The sequence below is a fragment of the Myxocyprinus asiaticus genome, chromosome 31 (genome assembly GCF_019703515.2).
Source record: "Myxocyprinus asiaticus isolate MX2 ecotype Aquarium Trade chromosome 31, UBuf_Myxa_2, whole genome shotgun sequence".
Lineage (NCBI taxonomy): Eukaryota > Metazoa > Chordata > Actinopteri > Cypriniformes > Catostomidae > Myxocyprinus > Myxocyprinus asiaticus.
In genome coordinates, this window is record NC_059374.1 from 27955336 (window position 1) to 27975992 (window position 20657).

At 36.8% G+C, this 20657-nt stretch overlaps 1 protein-coding gene across 5 annotated transcripts in view; it reads left to right on the top strand.

The window, feature by feature from the left end:
• Positions 1-20657, top strand: part of bcas3 (BCAS3 microtubule associated cell migration factor) — a 329405-nt gene that overhangs the window by 91687 nt on the left and 217061 nt on the right. For 3 of the 5 annotated variants that reach the window (XM_051666123.1, XM_051666124.1, XM_051666127.1), the window contains exons 16-17: positions 9270-9420; positions 17252-17296. In XM_051666123.1, the coding sequence (XP_051522083.1) occupies positions 9270-9420; positions 17252-17296 (196 nt within the window). The remainder of the gene's footprint in view (positions 1-9269; positions 9421-17251; positions 17297-20657) is intronic. The other 2 variants (XM_051666125.1, XM_051666126.1) reach the window with 1 other exon arrangement.

Genomic DNA, 20657 nt, shown 5'->3' on the forward strand with positions numbered 1-20657 from the left:
TAATGAAATGTCTAGCATTAATTTCTTATTGTAGACTCTTTGATTATAATATTTAATACAGCCTTCTTTCAGTTCAAAACCACCTTTGTTATTGGACGTTGGTTATAATTATGAGCTTTGGCAGTTCCACAGGGTAGATGTTGAAGGATACTGGATATTTTAATTACATTAATGAGTTAGAAAATAGTCCTAGGTCCAAGCAGGGTGGGCTTACGGCTTGTGTTTTTGGAAATGTAATAGAGCATTTGAGGTCTTGGAAATTTTGATTAATTTCGAGGCTTAGAATTTTTTTTTAAAGGATACATGATTTGTCCATACTGTTTAACATGTCCATGGCACAGGTACAAGAAGCAGGAAATTCTGATACATTTCCTTTTCGTTCAGCGGCTGCAGCACTGTGGTTTAGTTGCACTGCTTTTGAAGTATTCTTTTTCCCTCGTTTAACTTAATTAGATGCTATTATAATATGATCTTATTGCTTTTTGTAAAATATAATTGATTAGTAAATGGATAGTTCACCAAAAAATGAAAATTCTGTCATCATTTACTCAACCTCATGTTGTCACAAACCCATATGACTTTCTAACGTGGGAAACAAAAGATGTTGGCAGTATTGTTTTTTTCTATATAATAAAAGTGAATGGTGACTGAGGCTGCCATTCTGCAGAGGAGAGAAAGTCACACAGGTTTGGAACTAAATTAGTAAATGATGACACAATGTTAATTTTTGGTGTCCACATACAGTAATTTTCCTTTATAAATTGGGTTTCTGTTATATGTGTGTGTGTGTGTGTGTGTGTGTGTGTGTGTATATATATATATATATATATATATATATATATATATATACACACACACACACACACACACACACACACACCGACCAGCCACAACATTAAAACCACCAACTAATATTGTGTAGGTCCCCCTTGTTTCTTGTGTTACAGAAAAACTCAAACCAGCCCATCTGACACCAGCAGTCATCCATGCGATTATCTAATCAGCCAATCATGTGGCAGCAGTGCAGTGCATAACATCAAGCAGATACGGGTCAGGAGCTTCAGTTAATGTTCACATCAACCATCAGAATGGGGAAAAAAATGTGATCTCAGTGATTTGGACCGTGGCATGATTGTTGGTGCAAGATGGGCTGGTTTGAGTATTTCTGTAACTGCTGATCTTCTGGGATTTTCACACACAACAGTCTCTAGAATTTACTCAGAATGGTGCCAAAAACAAAAAACATCCAGTAAGTGACAGTTCTGTGGATGGAAATGCCTTGTTGATGAGAGAGGTCAACAGAGAATGGCCAGACTGATTCGAACTGACAAAGTCTACGGTAACTCAGATAACCGCTCTGTCCAATTGTGGTGAGAAGAATATAATCTCAGAATGCTATTCTGAGATGCGGGTTGGCGCTGTTTTGGCGGCACGAGGGGGACCTACACAATATTAGGCAAGTGGTTTTAATGTTGGGGCTGATCGGTGTGTGTGTGTGTATGTGTGTATATATATATATATATATATATATATATATATATATACACAGTTGTGCTCAAAAGTTTGCATACCCTGGCAGAAATTGTGAAATTTTGGCACTGATTTTGAAAATACGACTGATCATGCAAAAAAATATTTTATTTAAGGATAGTGATCATATGAAGCCATTTATCATCACATAGTTGTTTGGCTCCTTTATAAATCATAATGATAACAAAAATCACCCAAATGCCCCTGATCAAAAGTTTACATACCCTTGAAAGTTTGGCCTTGTTACAGACACACAAGGTGACACACACAGGTTTAAATGGCAATTAAAGGTTAATTTCCCACACCTGTGGCTTTTTAAATTGCAATTAGTGTCTGTGTATAAATAGTCAATGAGTTTGTTAGCTCTCGCAGGCTAGATACTGAGCTATGGGGAGCAGAAAGGAATTGTCAAAAGACCTGCGTAACAAGGTAATGGAACTTTATAAAGATGGAAAAGGATATAAAAAGACATCCAAAGCCTTGAAAATGCCAGTCAGTACTGTTCAATCACTTATTAAGAAGTGGAAAATTCTAGGATCTCTTGATACCAAGCCAAGGTCAGGTAGACCAAGAAAGATTTCAGCCACAACTGCCAGATGAATTGTTCAGGATACAAAGAAAAACCCACAGGTTACCTCAGGAGAAATACAGGCTGCTCTGGAAAAAGATGTTGTGGTTGTTTCAAGGAGCACAAAATTTCACAATTTCTGCCAGGGTATGCAAACTTTTGACCACAACTGTGTGTGTATGTGTGTGTGTGTGTGTGTGTATATGTATGTATGTATGTATGTATGTGTATATATATATATATATATATATATATATATATATATATATATATATACATACATACATACATACATATATATATATATATATATATATATATATATATATATATATATATATATATATATATATATATATATATACACACACACACACAGTTGAAGTCAGAAGTTTACATACACCTTAGCCAAATACATTTAAACTCATTTTTTCACAATTCCTGACATTATTTGTTGAATAAATTCCCTGTCAGTTAGGATCACAATTTTATTTTAAGAATGTGAAATATCAGAACAATAGTAGAGAGAATTATTTATTTCAGCTTTTATTTTTTTCATCACATTCCCAGTGGGTCAGAAGTTTACATACACTTTGTTAGTATGTGGTAGCATTGCCTTTAAATTGTTTAACTTGGGTCAAACATTTTGGGTTGCCTTCTACAAGCTTCTCACAATTAATTGCTGGAATTTTGGCCAATTCCTCTAGACAGAACTCGTGTAACTGAGTCAGGTTTGTAGGCCTCCTTGCTCGCTCACGCTTTTTCAGTTCTGCCCACAAATTTTCTATCGGATTGACGTCAGGGCTTTGTGATGGCCACTGCAATACCTTGAATTTGTTGTCCTTAAGCCATTTTGCCACAACTTTGGAGGTATGCTTGGAGTCATTGTCCATTTGGAAGACTCATTTGCGTCCGAGCTTTAACTTCATGGCTGATGTCTTGAGCTGCTGCTTCAATATATCCACATAAATTTCCTTCCTCATGATGCCATCTATTTTGTGAAGTACACCAGTCCCTCCTGCATCTAAGCACCCCCACAACATGATGCTGCCACCCCCATGCTTCATGGTTGGGATGTGTTCTTTGGCTTGCAAGCCTCAGCCTTTTTCCTCCAAACATAACAATGGGCATTATGGCCAAAAAATGCAAAAAAAATTTCATCAGACCAGAGGACATTTCTCCAAAAAGAAAGATCTTTGTCCCCATGTGCACTTGCAAACTGTAGTCTGGCTTTTTTCTGGTGGTTTTGCAGCACTGGCTTGGCATTGGCATCAGCATTCAGGTTATGACGATATAGGACTCGTTTTACTGTGTATATAGATACTTGTCTACCTGTTTCCTCCAGCATCTTCACGAGGTCCTTTGCTGTTGTTCTGGGATTTATTTACACTTTTTGCACCAAACTACGTTCATCTCTAGGAGACAGAATGTGTCTCCTTCCTGAGCAGTATGACGGCTGCGTGGTCCCATGGTGTTTATACTTGCGTACTGTTGTTTGTACAGATGAACGTGGTGCCTTGAGGCGTTTGGAAATTGTTCCCAAGGATGAACCAGACTTGTGGGGGTCCACAATTTGTTTTCTGAGGTGTTGGCTGATTTCTTTTGATTTTCCCATGATGTCAAGCAAAGAGGCACTGAGTTTGATATATATATATATATATATATATATATATATATATATATATATATATACATACATACACTACCGTTCAAAAGTTTGGGGTCAACATATTAATTGTGCCAACATATTAATTTATTTAATTACAAAACTAAAATTTTATAAAAAAAAAAAAAAAAAAGGTTTTTGAAATGGATGACTTGGACAGAATAATTAAGAAAAGCAGCCACTAAGTGCCCCGCATATAGATGGGAACTCCTTCAATACTGTTTAAGAAGCATCCCAGGGTGATACCTCAAGAAATTGGTTGAGAAAATGCCGAGTAAATTTCTGCAAATTTCTAGGCAAAGTGTTGCCATTTTGAAGATGCTACAATATAACATAGTTTTGATTTATTTTGGATTTTCTTTAGTCACAACCTAATTCCCATATTTCCATTTCTATTATTCCATAGTTGTGATGACTTTACTATTATTCTAAAATGTGAAAAAAAAATAAAGAACAAGTCAGTGACCCTAAACTTTTGAACGTTAGTGTGTATATATATATATATATATATATATATATATATATATATATATATAGGCCTTATATAACCAAACTATATTTATTTATGTATTTACTGTATTATTTTATTCAGTAAAACGTACCTTTTCTGACAACAGACCAGCTTAGGGTTTAATTTAGACATGTCTAAAATGACATGCCAAAGTTCATGACTAGGAGCAGAGAATATGGTCCCCACTCACCAATAAGTAAATTGACATGATCAGATTACGTGCTCTTGATCAGAGCCACATGCTGAGGTGCATTGATTGCGTTGGTGGATGCCTTCCTGTTCATCTTCTCATGCACTGTTTGCGAAGTCTGCTTGTCTGAGGTGAAAGATCCACAGCTTCCTCCTCACACACACACACACACACACACATGCAATTGCCTGCAAACAATCTCACTCACATATGGTTTCAGTAAGACTGTTATCTGAGCCAAAGAAGACTGCAGATTCCCACTGTCACCAAGGTGCTCCTCTGATGAGTTGTAAACGCTGACATGTTGTAAAGTATTGTATCTGATTTCAGACAGCCTCATAGAGGGACGTTTGGACATACTTTGTTTAATAAATTATGGGCCTGAGTGCTTTCATATTTTCTTTGAGAAGTACCTATTTTGCTATTATGCAGAATTGTATGATCATGCATTTTTTGTCATGATGTAATGGCTTGTAATCAGGCGGCAACTTCTGCAATGAAATCAGTAGATGGAGCGAGGCAAATAGAAAACATACTTTTTTTGTGCAGTTTGAGGTCTACCATCCTTGCAGTGAAAATAGTTGTTCGGCACAAAGTCTGGTAACAGTCAGGAAGTTTCATATACTGTTTCTGCTCATTAAAGTGGATGCCGTACTACAGGAAAAGCATGTACAGCAACCCAAAAACTTTGCAGGGGGAAATCTCTGCTGTCACTTTAAAAGCACTCTCATTCACTGGTGGTTGGGGAAAAGCCATTTTCACATAAGCTGGCTTGCTTGACCCCACTGCAATCCTGAAAATAGCAGCTAGCAGATACTGTAAAAGCAGAGGCAAAGGCAGTCCACCAGATATGGCTACTGATGGCTTTTCCACCAATGTCCGATTTCTTCTGAAAACAGTAAATCTTGTGAAGTTTATTTTCTTTGCAGCATCTGTGTTTTATAATGGTTCCTTTAATTTGTTTTCACTTTGTCCACCGGGATTGCTTTTATCCAGCTTTTTCTGGCCTCTCCTTCTCCCCCCCTCCTCCTCTGAAAGTGTGTATTTTAATGATGATGGCTCTGGGAATTGGCACAGGCAGACTTGACATGACAGTGCCTTCCCCCTGAGTGTGGCGGCACGGCCATTGTTCCTTTTCCTTTCCACTCATCCCTCGTTTCCCTCCTCCCCCTTCCTGTCTTAATCCCTACCTCCTGTGAACTACACTCTTACAGGAACATGTCTGGGAAACCTGGACGAGCACGAAAGACATGAATTGGTGAAACAGAATATATCAAAGTATTCCCAAACTGGGAAAGCACAACTTTTCTAGGAATGCAGGTCTTCCGCAGATGCTCCACCAGACCGGACTAAAGCCAAGTAATTTCTCAGCCTTTGACACTTAGCATGTCGTGTGATATTCTGCCCCTAGGAATGTTATTCACATTGGGGCCAGTCAAGGCTAAATTTTTTAATAGAACTCGGTCAGCGATGACAGCATACTTCATTTGTAGTAACCCGCTTTCGATTCTTAAAATCCCAAGATTGATGTTTTACTTTAAAGTTTGCTTCAGTTTTAGTTGTTGATTAATATATCTGCTAAATAAATAGGAATTGAATTGGACATTATAACTGAAATAAACCCAAACTAATCAGAATTAGAATAGAATAAAATAATATAAAAATCCAAAGGAGAGCTTGTTAATCGGAATCAAATCAAAACGGGAAATGTGTATCGATACCCAGCCCTACAACCCATGAAGGTTTTTTGTAGAGGCCAACCAAAAGTGGATTTTGCTGATATCGATAACTAAGGTGGTGGAAAAGGCTGATAACAGATTAATAGGCCGATAGTAAAAAGAAAGAAAACTTTGTTGTTCCTTACTGTGACGGGCACATGCATAGAGTCTACAAGATGCAGTTTATCAGTCAACCAAAATCCCAATCATAACGAGAGTTTATTTTAGATTTGGTCCATAATGTGGGACTTTTAACTATGAAATAGCCTGAAATTCACTAGGGATGGAGACTTCGCTCCATTACAATGCTCTATATTTAAGTATTTACCATATCAAGCCTTTAATAGCCTATATATTCACCAGATGAAGAGTTTTGTAAATGTGTGTATGTATATACTGTATACTGTTTGTGTGTGTGTGTATATATATATACATATATATATTTCACCAGATGAGGGTTAATGAGGAATAAGGTTTATTATTATTTACAAGATATGAAGTTGGAGACACTATGTATGTACTGTTGGGGGACATTTCCATTATGTCTTATGTCAGTTAGAATATTGTCCAATAATCAAGTGTTCAAAATTGAAGCGAGGACATGCAAAGAAAATTGCATGTCTTCGCTTAAATTTTGAACACTTGATTATTTAATCAGTATAATAAAATATGCATTAAAGTGAGGATAAAAATGTGGAGGGATATTGTCAATGATGAAAGATTTAGAAACAGCAAATTGCAACATGATTGTTTATTTCACCTCTAAAGGCTGCTGTTATACTGTAGAACTAACTATTCTAACTGAAAAATCGATCACAGAGGAAATAAGAAAAAAACTATTGGCATAGATTTTTGCAGATAACCGATAGTTCCAAAAACAACTGCCAGCGTTAAATTAATTAATTAATTAATTAATCGTTAAAACCGTTATATATGGCTACCTCTAGTTTTCTGTCCCCTGGAAGTTTTTTGACAATATATTAACAATATTTTGTCGCTAAATGATCAACACCAAGGTTTTAAATAGTATAACCCATTGATTAGACTGTACATCTTTCTCTTAACAGCCTCGCAGCCTGAGGATTGCATGTGTACCTCTTGTTTTTATTTTTTATTTTTCTTGCAAATCACCTAGATGGATTGGTTGTGTTCATTGCTTTATTAGATGCAAATAGAAACGCATGGGCGAGAAAAACAAGATATCAGTGACAGGATGCCCAGGTCTGTGCCATTAGAAGAAAATGCAAATGGTTCAGAGTGAGCTTGAACAGAGGGGTCAGGTGACAGGGTGACCTGACCGGCCTCTTGGAGTTAGGCCTGCGACGGCTGTGGATTTGCATTCATGGATCTTCTTTCCATTGGCTTGTCAAGTATCACTGCGCAGACCATCACACATGAGTCATTAATCAAATGACGGCACCATAAGCAGTATCGTTTTGACTGGCCAGGCGCCTTGCCTACCTCGGGCGTGCCATTCTTGAGGGTTTCAGCCAAGCCTACCACACTTGGGTTTTTGTCATTCCGTGATGAGTTCCACATTATCCACCACATCCGAACAATATCTAAGCGAGGCGCATGCTTTTTTAGGACTTAGGCTTTGCCGGTGTAACACTGTTTGTGTTTGTATTTACATGCTAGTCAGGTTTTTGATTTACAGGGGGTTAAAAGTGTGCAGAGACTGCAGAGCAGGAGAGTGTGTCCTTCTTGGAAAGATGCTAAATTCATTAAGATTTTTCTTCCTCTACTCCTCTTCTTTGTCCATCAGAAGCACCATTATGGGTTTTCAGGCTGCTTCCTGTTCAAATTCCTTTTCTTTTCTGCTGCTCTTGCACACAAAAGGTGGCTGCGCTTGGGGTGTAGTGGTTTTGAAATGTGAAGGGCCCTTGAGATCTGGGCCCTGTGTGGAATGGCGCAGGGGTTTGTGTAATGTCTCCAGCCAAAGCCGGCCTTTATCGAGGGCCATGAGACCTAAATGGCCTCATTTTGGTTAAGCACAAAGACAGCGTTTCTGGGTATTAGAGAGAGACAGAGAGGCTGACTAATGATCTAAAACCCCTCCAACACTGTGGCACGGATGTTCTCTGTGCTTTTGCCCCCAGATAATCATTGTTTTGTGTCTTAGGTATTTCTCCTGCTGTCTGAATACCCTCTTCCCCATGATATTACAATAGAAACAAGGAAATGTTCGCTGAGATTATTGGGTTGGTCCAAAGAATTTAATGTTGAAAGGGAAAAAATAATGGAGTTAAAAAAAAAAAAAAAAAAGAAATCTTCAACTTTTTGTTCAATGTTTGTGGAGTGTGCATAGCATGCACAATATAAAGGTTTGTTATTTTTTCTTTTTGAAAAGTGGATGGAAATATGTTCAAAACTGAAAAAAATACTTTATTTGTTGGTGAATAAAAAGTGGCACGTGACAACAAACAACCAATATAAAGCAATAATTCGGGGAGAGCTGTAGAGACCTTTGTCATTTATGTTTGTTTCCCTAAAAATTAAGGTTAATTAATTAACGATTAAGGTTAAATAAGGTAAAACGGTGTTGCAACCCCTTCAGCCAGGACTATATTATGTTTTAATGAAAAAGTTACTACATAACAAAACATTTAAGAACACAAAGTTTCATTACACACTTTTTTTTTTTTTAAAAGAGAATTCAGTGCCATCTTTCCACCAGAAGATGTAGTCCCTGACATGTAAAACTTATCTGCTAAGGTTAATAGTTGGCCTCAGTATGTGTTGTGCAGTCATACACATCCAAGACCAGAACTATAAGGTGTATAAAATATTTTTAGACAAAGTGTAAATTTAAATAAAATGTGTTAAACATAAGTATGATGACTGAACTTGTACAGTTCAAAGAGGCTGTTGATTGGTGTAGACAGGACTGCATGTTGAGCTAGTTAGTGCCAATCAGTACAGGGGTAAATATAGAAGAGCATTATATGAGCTTACAGCTTTTTTTTTTATTATTGTAAGAGATGTGTAAGCTTTATGATTTTGTTCTAAAGTGCCTCTGAGTTTTGAACCTACATAATGTTAATTTAAATATAAACTCACAGTTTATTTTTTCCTTTTCTTCACAGCCAAACTCACTAGTCAAGAATCTTACAACAACTTCACTAACAACAACATGGGTAATCCACGCCTGTCCCCACTACCCAGTTTGATTGTTGTGCTTCCTCTGGCACAGATCAAGCAGCCGATGACCTTGGGCACCATCACCAAGCGCACTGGGTGGGTTTCTACACATTCTTTAATACTTCAAGGTATTTGGTAAGATTTGGTATTGGCAAATATCTTGCAATACTGCACTATATATTGATTTCAGTATTGTAACTGAATTCCAACTGAAGTGCAAGACATATTATGATCTTAAACTTTCCCAGTGAGCTACCTAGTTATTAAGTCTTTAATGTCTTTTGATTTCTACTGCAGTGTTGTTCATTTAATCATAGAATGAGCTAATTTAATTCTGTTGATACTTGAGGTCAGATTGTTTGTTTATTAGAAACAGGAGAGGCCTGGCCTGGTGCGCCCAACAATTAGAATGTATACTCACTAAATAAGTACTTTTCCACCTGTTTAAACTACTGGTTTTGGTCATTACTGCCTATGTACAGTATCTGTGCCATTTGGTATGTTGGCACTAAAAAACAAAGAAGAGTCCTCAATATAAATTACTTGCCCACTTTTACCACCTTTTTATGCTAGTTATATCTTAATAGATAGTGTTGATCCTACTTTATATTCTGTGTTTTAACTACTTACATTACAAAATGTACACATTTGATGCAATGTACTTATTGTAATACTAAGGACATAGCCTAGTAGTTAAAGACAAGTGGGTCCAAGACTATTAATCTTTCAAGCCTTGCGGGCAAAAGCATTCACCCATTTCTCATTTGCAAGAACCGTGTCAGAGATTGTGTCAGAAATGTGAAACGCACCATGATTTTGCATGAACTCTTGACTTGTACAGGACATACTTAAGTGTCATCAAACCGTCATTTGCCAAATGATTGCTTAAATGCACACAAACATGCAAACCTGCTTTCTCCCGCATATGGATCTTTGCTGTATGCAGTCGTTATCCCCAAACCAGATGTATTAAATTTACTGGACATAGCATGCGGTCGCTCTCCATGTAATATGAACACAGCGGCAAAGACTGGTTGCCATATCGATGACTGCAGAACACATTTACATACTGACTCAACATAATTATGACTTATTCCAATTGTTTATTTTTATTTAAATGGAAAGTTTGAATTGGAAATTCGCTAACGAAACTGTGGCACACCGGGTCAATGAGTAGGCAGATGTGGTAGATTTATACAAGGCCCTGCAGCTCATTGTCATGCAGAACACTTTGCACTAAGGTTGTTTTAAGTGCCCTTGCTCATCTAGTTTTGGGCCAGTGCGATTTTTAAGTATCATCGGTTCATCAGAAGCATCAGTTTGAAGTTTGAATAATTCAGTGTTGTGTTTAGTTTGCTCTTTGGGCGTGCAGACCGTGTATGCTCTCACTCACCATTTACATGACTTGTTTCTACAGACATGCCTAGTCTAAGACTACACATTGTGCTATTGCACTGACAGAGCAGAAGTCATAATGGTGCCCTGTCCTCAAGTTGCAGTCCCAATACATTTACTATTTCTCTCTCAATCTGTCTCTCTCTTTTTAGCTGAGGCTAGCATATGTGGTGGCTGACAAGAGATGGCCCATGTTGTGCATGTTGTGTATGTCAGTCAGTCAGCTGTTTCCCTGCACCCTCCTGTCTTAGCTCATATCCTCCTTGCCCATCAACATGCCCAAAAAACTCTGCCATTCCCCAGCCACTGCTCTGAGTGCTGCACATCTGAGAGTAGAGGACCTGGTCACCACAACGGAGGGACATCCGCCTTACAGACAGAGTCTCGGTATTAATGCAACTGGACGTTTTGGAAAAGCAGAACCCCTCCTGAGATTTTTTACCTCCATGGAACTGATACTGGGCACACTCAAATTGGCTGTACGGGAGTCGAGCACCATCTGTACCCCTGTGTGGGCTGTTGAGGTGATTGTTTTTGTGCGTGTGTTTTTACACACTGTACAGATTTATTTATACCTGTATGAACAGATCTTTGTTGGCAATCATGGCTATGGAGCACACTATTAGTCTTGATTTGATCACCTTTTGGTGGAACGGTTTTGGAAACTCCCTTTAAGCCTTTCCTAAAGGAGATGCTTTTATTTGTCATTTGTTACTTTTTGTCACTTCTCGTGTTAGGCCAGAAACATGCTCTATGCAAGTACGCAAATGAAGATGCAAATGCATGGCCAAAGCATTGCATGCATGCAGTCATGTTGTGCATACTTATACTGTGTTCTTCCGTTACTGTGGCAGTCACTACTCAAGAGGGCAATAGAGTTACCGTCAAATGTCTTGCCCTGCAAGATTCTTTTCAAACTGTTGTTTCACCATGACAGTAGCTGACCTGAAAGAGAAAACTGACAGTAGAAGATGAAAGTTTACACCAATCTCTGCTATAGCACCCTTGCGACAAAATCAAGCTTGTGTAGCTAGAAGTGCTTGAGTTCACATAATTGGGTAGAGTATCTCTCAGGCCATTAGAAGAGAGAGATATGTAATGGGGCTAAAGGTAAGTGGGACACAATGCAGGCCAGATTTTCCCACATGAGCATCATAGCACAACAGAAAGCATGTGTGTTAACCGCTAGGCCACAGCTACAACCAGTGTGTGTTTTGATACTGACTTTTTTAGATCTATAATTCAAGGATAGTGCAATATTAATGCTAAGGTAAGGGCGCTTACACACTAGAGAAATCTGTGACGGAGTGTTTGACCTATAGGAATGCTTAAAAAAGCCTGTTTAGTTTGATACAAAGTGGGAATACAGCAAATTTGATTTCTGAAAGCTCAACCCACTTCTCTGAAATCCTCATTGGTCAATGGATGCTTTCGTCAGAGTGTTTTGCTGCAAAGTTAAACTTTACTCCATTTATCATTGTATTTGAGAGCTGCCTTGCGACACACCACCCTATTTGAAATAAATTAATTTGCAGTATTCTTGAACCTTAGGGTCAGCTCTAGTGTGTAGCCACCCTAATACTTAAATAGGAGCTACAGACACTTGTTTTTAAGCCTGAAAAGGAGATAGACCTCTCAGTTAAAGAATTAGTTCACCCAAAATTAAAAATTCATTTTTACTTACTCATGTTGTTTCAAACCTTGGCTTACGTTCTGCTGTGGAACACAAAAAGGAGATGTTTTGGACTGGCAGCCTCTGACTGAAGTGACTCACACTGTCAGTCTTAGTTAGGGGTTGTGTTAACCGAACATTCTCTGTCATTTACAGATTATTTTTTTCAAACGTTGACGGATAATTCCAAATGCTGTCTGTCATTTTGACAGACAAAAAAGAAACAAGAAAACCATTATAACCTGGCACATCAGTTTTGACCACTCTCCCTCACTCTCACTCTTCAGCTCTGTGTGTGTGACCTGTTTATTGCCTGGTATTAAGACGTGTTTCTGGCTATCCGATGACAAGTGTATAGGGACATAGCAATTTACACCTAGTAATATGCATCTTTTAATAACTTGTGTTGAGATTTCAAGTGAAGGGTCTCTGATTTCATGACTGCATACATCAATCATTACATCAGTGTGTTACTGCATGATAATAAAGTAATAAAGTGGAGAAAAGTATAAGAACAAAAAGAAAGTGGTGTATTGTTTCTGCCAATTATAGTTTGCATTTAATCGAAGTGCAAACATGACGTCTAGAACAGAATTCTCCATTATTTAAGTGGAATAGCTGTATCAAGATTTACATGCGTATTCTTCTCATCTGTGTCACTTTATGTTGATATCAGGCACACTGAAAAAGTGTCGTGAACTTGTGCATGTGTCTGTGCGCTTTTTTCAAAATTTCCAACTGGATAATTTCTTTTTAAAGCTGCATATATCCAGCAAAGTTTAAAAAATTATGTGACCTTTCTTTTCTATGAACCATCTCAACTATTCTCTTGATTTCAGCTGTTAGATCATCCAGTACAATGAGCTCTTGGTCATTAATGTCAGTCCTGAGTGTCTGCTAAATTCTTTTCCACCTTTAATTCCTCCATCAGAGTCACTTCATCAGCCAGCCCAGTCCCATTTGCTTACTGACATATTTAGTACAATAAGACTGTAGTGATGGTGCTAAAATGACGTGAATCCCTCTGATAGTGCTCTTGCCTAATACAGAAGAGCATGTGTGGGGTGGTGGATGGTTGGATCAGATCGGCACAAGGGGGGCTTCTCTGACCTCACAGATATGGTAGGCTTAGTGTAATACATGAATTGAGCTGCTTTTGGGCCATTGTCTCATAGTGCAGTAATGACGGTAGGAATAGCTTAGAGGGCATGGGTGCTACCAAGCCATGTGAAATATCATGCCGTAAAGCATTTGCGCAAATCACCTTATTTTAATGGCTTTGGAAATGCAGCATTAGGCTCATGAGCAGAGAGATAAACGTGTGAAAGATTATTCTGTTGAAGTGGGGTTGTTGCCCTCGATGACCACTGGCTGTCATCATGTGACTCTTTGCTTCCTGTTAAAAGGCATCCTGTGTGATCATTGTTTCCCTGTAAACATTTCTCAGTAATAAAGACCCTCGTAGCACTTTACGGATTTGGATGCAATCTGCTTTTTGACTTGCTTTTATGTTATTGTTATGGTTTGGATTCAGGTCTGATCTTATTAAAAGTGCATGAGTGTGTCATGTGATGTATAATATGATGTTGTCCTACTTTTTCAGTACAGAGGTTGTGCAATTCAATGTTTTTTATTATTATCTTTTAGATATTTTAGATCTTACAACCACACTAACTTATCTCAGAATCACAGAAACACCAAAATAATCATCAATGCTGCTAAACAAACCTGGGCTTTAATGGGTTTCCATCTCCATGGAAACACATTTATTTAACACTTGCATCCGTCCATTTTCACAGCTGGATATTTACTGAATCCATTCAGCTGGAGTGTCTCACTCAATGAGAGAACAGTACTGTGCCACTTGAGACACAACCAGGCAACCTGCCGGTTTGATTGTGTATGTTGGCTGTGATGTTTGAGTATCTAAAGCCCTGTGTGCAATACAATTAATTAATTTTACAAAATGTCAAACACAATTGCAATTATACACTAAACTTACCCTGACTATTGTTCATCATGTTGTGCAGATCTCTCTTTCACGATAATTAATCTATATTTGCCAGAATAAAACAGGAAAGATTCAGGATCTGTGTAAAACTAAAAGGTTTTGTTTCACAGACTGCAATTCAGCTCTATTGAATAGAAAAATAATTCAGTGGACTGTCATTTGTATGACTTCTTGTGCTAGAGGGTTACAAATTTGGATTTTATCTCCATTATTGCTATTGGGAAAGCATTATTGGCTGTAAATGTTTACAGTAATCCATTGCTTTGGATGTAGATCAGGGATCCACTCCCCCTCTCCTTTCTACTAACTCTTCAACAAAGACACTCACATCTCATTTTAAAGACGAACACTTAAACCTCACTGTTTGTTTAAATTCTATTGAAATGTCAGAATAGATTGACCCTCATGCTCTTTCACTCCTAAATGCCACCAGTGTTTGAGTTTATCCTCAGACATTTGATGAAAATTGAGCTAACTATTTGCACTCACTGAGCACTTTATTAGGAACACAATGGTCCTAATAAAGTGCAGAACGTGGTCTTCTGCTGTTGTAGCCCATCTGCCTTACGTTTCGATGTGTTGTGCATTCTGAGATGCTATTCTGCTCTCTACAATTGTACAGAGTGGTTATCTGAGTTACCGTAGCCTTTCTGTCAGCTCGAACCAGTCTGGCCATTCTCCGTTGACCTCTCTCATCAACAAGGCGTTTCCGTCTGCAGAGCTGCCGCTCACTGGATGTTTTTTGTTTTTTGCACCATTCCGAGTAAACTCTAGAGACAGTTGTGCGTGTAAGTCTCAGGACATTAGCAGTAGCAGAAATATTCAAACCAGTGACATTGGCACCAACAATCATGCCAATGTCGAAATCACTGAGATCACATTATTTCCCCATTCTGAATGATGTTGATGTGAAAATTAACTGAATGCATGATTTTATGCATTGCACTGCTGCCACACGATTGGATGATTAGATAATTGCATGAATAAGTAGGTGAACAGGTGTTCCTAATAAAGTGCTCACTGAGTGTATGGCTGTGTCTCATTTGGAAGGCTGCATGCTAAGTAGGACGCGTCCTTTGAAGGCTGCAGTATATCGAGCGTCCTCCTTTAAACAAATCTCGTTTAAATGAGACGGCCTTCGTAGGACAAATGGAAACGGAATGTAACATGGTTACTATGACAGCACGCCACTCTTTAACAAGTGCGAGCACTTTGAGTGAGAAGGGAACAAAGTCCCTCTGGAAGGGAATGTATGAGGTAAATTTTAGGAGAGTTCTAATGATGTAAAGAGAAAAGAAAATAGATTTTACAGGTGTACTTTTAGTCTAATACTTTATTTTAATTATATATTAATATAATTATACATATTATATACTCTGCACCCATCTACTGAGGTACTTCAACTTGGGAATTAACATTTCTTGCGTTTGAACATCTTATTTACGGGGAAATTGGCGTCATTTTATTAGACATTTCCATTGAAGCAAAGAATTGTGGGTTGTGAGTGCCCACGAAGGATACACCTCATGCATCCTCCGAATTCCCATGAAAGAAGGTCGCATTCGAAGGCTGCATTCGAAGTGTCCTACTTGCTTTTCTGAAACGAGACAGCCTCGATGACGTCTGCGGCCGACAAATGCGACTTCTGGAGGACGCATCCTTCCAAACGAGAGACAGCCTATGTTGCTAATAAGTTGCTAATAATTTTAGGGCACAATGGGGATAAAGGCCCTGCAGAGAAAAAGGCACTTTTGATTTAATTTCTCCCAAAACACTTAACAGCAACAAAACTACCACAGTACTTTCCTTAACACCTGTTTGTCATTATGCGCTGCAAAATATTCCTGATCCATGAAGTTTGATTACGAGGTAATTTGATCTAATATTTAATTTTTTTTTTTTTAAATGTTGCAAATGTATGTACCTAATAAGAATTCCTGAAATTATCACATATTTTAAGACATAATACTTATTTGTCATTTTCAGTTTTGTTCAAGGTGACTAAATCAAAAGTTTTTTTTAAAACTATCCAGTAAGTAAAAAGATAGTATTTCAGGTAAAAAGCCCACCTATTGAAGGGGCTAAAGGCCCCCATAAAACTCATTGTTTTTCTTAAGTGGGACAAATAGATTTGTTATGAAAAATGTTCAAAGTGGGCTCACATTGACGGATCCAATCACAATGAAGATTCATTTGTTTATAGAATACTTGAGATGTTATGAAATGCTGAATGTGACTGAAATTAACAATACTTAACCCTTTCCTGAAGTGGAATTTTGAATAAGTATTATCTTAATTTGTGACTCAAAATCTTGCTATCTCAAAAGTTAAAAAAATTTAACTATTGTAATATTTACACGATATTACATTAATCCTCCTGTGGGCCTTCTACCCTGAGTGTGTGGAACTTTTACCCCAAGTGTGGAGTAAAAGGCTCCCTCACCACCTTTAAAAAAAAATAAGCAACCTTCCGCTATTATTTCCTTTAACACAAATTATGTTGCTCTAACAATATTCAATAAAAAGACATTCGTTTTTTCAATCTTGATACATTTTATGTTTATAAAATGTACTTTAAGGTGTGGTTTTAGCCCTGTTGTACTGTGTGTGTGTGTGTGTGTGTGTGTGTGTGTGTGTGTATATATATATATATATATATATATATATATATATATATATATATATATATATAAAATTTAGATCTGGTCTGGAAATATAGACATAGTAAAACATAAAATGTTTTGGCTTTAAAGTTGTGTTATTAAAAATATCTATGCAAACTGTTTGCCCAATCAAATCAATAATAATACCTTTTCCATCTATCTCTGTGTATCTGTCCCATCATGAAGACCCTACCTCTTTGGGGCAGGATGTTTTTCCATTAAAACTCCATGGTGAGTTTTTCCAATTCACTCCCAGCATGCTTTTGTCGACGTTTCAGCAAACAACTGCATTTATTTAATCTTTCATTCATTTACAAGAATGTTTTCATTTTTGTTTTGTTTATTCTAGCACGCTGGGGGAAGAACCAAGAGATGTGCTTTTTATTGTTCCTTTTTTGTTCTGTTTCTGTATGTGGATTTTGCGGTTTGACTGTACTGCCACATTTCCTATGGCCAGAAAAGATTGTTAAGTAATACTGCAATGTAAGTTACATAAAAAGCCATTATGCAATTTGCAAATGCAGGTAATTTAAAAAGATTACATCACATGACAATGGAGAAGAAAGTTAAGAGTAGTAGAAATTAGAAGAAAAAATTGTTTTTGTTTGTTGTAAGTAAAGCTCTAAGACATCAGCCTTTCATTTAAGTTAGAATATTCTGCTTTGGTGTCACCAAATTCATGGGAGAGAGAAAATAGTTTTTGGACTAGAGTTCATCACAATATATGGTGCTTTGGCATGTTAGACAACATCAGTGCTCTGTTTGCCAGTTCATTCTGCGGTTTAAACTAACCTTCTCTTCAAAGTGATTTCCTCTTTTCCTGCTTCATTTTTCCCAAACAAAGAAGACAGATTGTTTATTTAAAAAATGCCTTTGTGTTCACATTCAAGTTGCTGTCATTATGATTTTATTGGCTTGTGACTTTTGGAATAAGGGTGAAAAAATGATCAGTATACTGTGCACAACTGTCGCAGACTGCTCGTCAGATATGTGCGATGCGGTCGTAGTCATTCATCCGCTTTGCCCTTTAATTTGTTGTGACAATTTTATAAAGTAATTGGATAATGGTATAATCATTGGCTTGAGTGTATATGGAGAAAACACGGAGAGTCTCTTCAGTTTTATTAGATGCCAAGTTTAAGAAGTTACTTTATGATTGAAAGGCAGATTATTTTTGAAGTAATGCATATTTTTCAAAAGAATGGAAAGATAAAGGCAGAAAATTTTATAATATCATAAAGTTGAGAAGTTTATAACTTTTTTTTAATAACTGAATACCATTTTTTGTATTTGCACTAGTTGATTTAAGCTGATGTTCTTGTATAATTCACAGCCCTTCTTTGAAGATAAGTATCCAAACTAGCTATCTTTTATTTTTTTTAGTCGTGTGTTTAGCTAAAAAAAAGCAGCTTTAACATAGAACTCTCAATTGGGCTGTGGATATAGAGTCCTTAAATTTATTACAATTTCTGTGTCTGCATTCTTTTGAAACAAGAGTCTTGGTAGCATTATGAAAGATTCTGTTAGGTATAGCCTCAAAGACAGGAATTTTATCCTCTTTAATTCCCTGCTTCTCTCACCCCAAAAAATGAATCACATGTGCTGCTGTCCTTACACAGTACAGTACCAGAGTTCCTCTGGCTTGGGTTTTAAATTTTGTTGTGGCGTCCTTGCATACTTTTAAATTAGATCTTTTTCCCTGCCCTGTTCTTTTGTGATCACATAGGAATCGTGTTTTTCAAAGCCTCATTATTAACATGAGAATTGTGCCTTCCTCTTGACTGAGCAAATTGCACTGTACATTTAATCTGAGATTTATCATTGATCTAGATTTAGATTTAATTTTTATTAGTTTATTTCTTTCTTTTATTTACATACACTACCATTCAAAAGTTTAGGGTCACTTACTCATTCTTTGTTTTATTTTTTCACATTTTAGAATAATAGTAAAGTCATCACAACTATGGAATAATAGAAATGGAGCTATGGGAATTATGTTGTGACTAAAGAAATTCAAAATAAATCAAAACTATGTTATATTTTAGCATCTTCAAAGTGGCCACACTTTGCCTAGATTTTGCAGAAATGTACTATTGGCATTTCCTCAACCAACTTCTTGAGGTATCACCCTGGGATGCTTTTTAAACAGTATTGAAGGAGTTTCCATCTATGTGCTGGGCACTTAGTGGCTGCTTTTCTTAATTATTCGGTCCAAGTCATCCATTTCAAAAACTTTTTTTTTATTTATTTTTTTATAGCATTTTAGTTTTATAATTAAATAAATTAATATGGTGGCACAATTATATTTTTGTCTACAAAACTAATTTCAAACATTTAAGCACACGCCTTCAGATCAAAAGATTTCTTAAGATCATGAGAAACATTTCAGGCAAGTGACCCCAAACTTTTGAACGGTAGTGTAAGTGATATAAAAAGTAAGCTTAACATCAATATAAATGCAGACAAATGAAAGGGAGCAAAGTGATCAGCATCCAGTCAGAGAGGTATGGATAAATGTAGAACAAAATCCAAAACAGAAGACTTGCAAAAGAAAAAAAAAAGAGGCAAATTTCAGCTTAACACAAATGCTAAAACATAAGGATACACAAGGACATACTGTAGATAAATGAATTTGGGGCTGCGAAAAAGGTGTTGTGAGAATAGCAGAGAAATCACACATACTTTAGAAAAAGGTTTTAAGCTATGTATATGGAATAAATAGATGTCACAATTTTTCAAGTCAAAGTTTTTTGATGCTGGTGTATGCATTAACTTAAAAAAAAAAAAAGTATTTAAAAATATAGTATAACATAGCTCTTGTCAGAATATCAGTAATCTGGACCAATGCAATTTAGAAGTGAAGTTTAAAGCTACAGTATATGACATTTGTGAAGTGAACAGAATAAAGATGCACAACACTTAAAACTTGGAGACTTGTGAATATGTATATATACAGTATATATGAGAGCTGTCAAAATTTTCACGTTAACGCATGCGTTAAATTAAAAAAGTTGAACATGTTTATTTTTTCTTAATCGCGATTAATGCATTTAAGTTTTACAGCATAAACTAGCATAAACACTGTGATGAGACATTTTTGTCTGCAAGCGCTTTTCATGTGAAGTTCAAAGTGGCGCTTCATGCTGGCACTGATGTGAATCATAAACGTGGCTTTACGAATGATGAAGCAGATAGCTTCAGTCTGCCGGCTGATTAATATTGTGGATGATGAGAGTTCAAGAGATTTCACACCCATTACAATGAATATGAAAGCTATGTTGGGACTAGTTCTTTCAATTGGTCAAACTCCCACTTTCATTGAAACGTTCAGTGTTACTTGAATTGGTGCTGTTTTAGTGCATTTCTATCTTTATACTGTGGAAGGCTTTGTTTGGAAAATGTTGTTACATTTTCTTTTGTTCTTCTTCCAAAGAAGGAAATAAATGTATTTTGACAGGAAAAGAAGTATATTTAGAGTCAAATTTCAGTACTTTGAAAATCTGTGATTAATCGTGATTAACTACAAAAAATTATGTGATTAATCGCAATTAAAATTTTAACTGACTGACAGCACTAATGAATGTGTGTATGT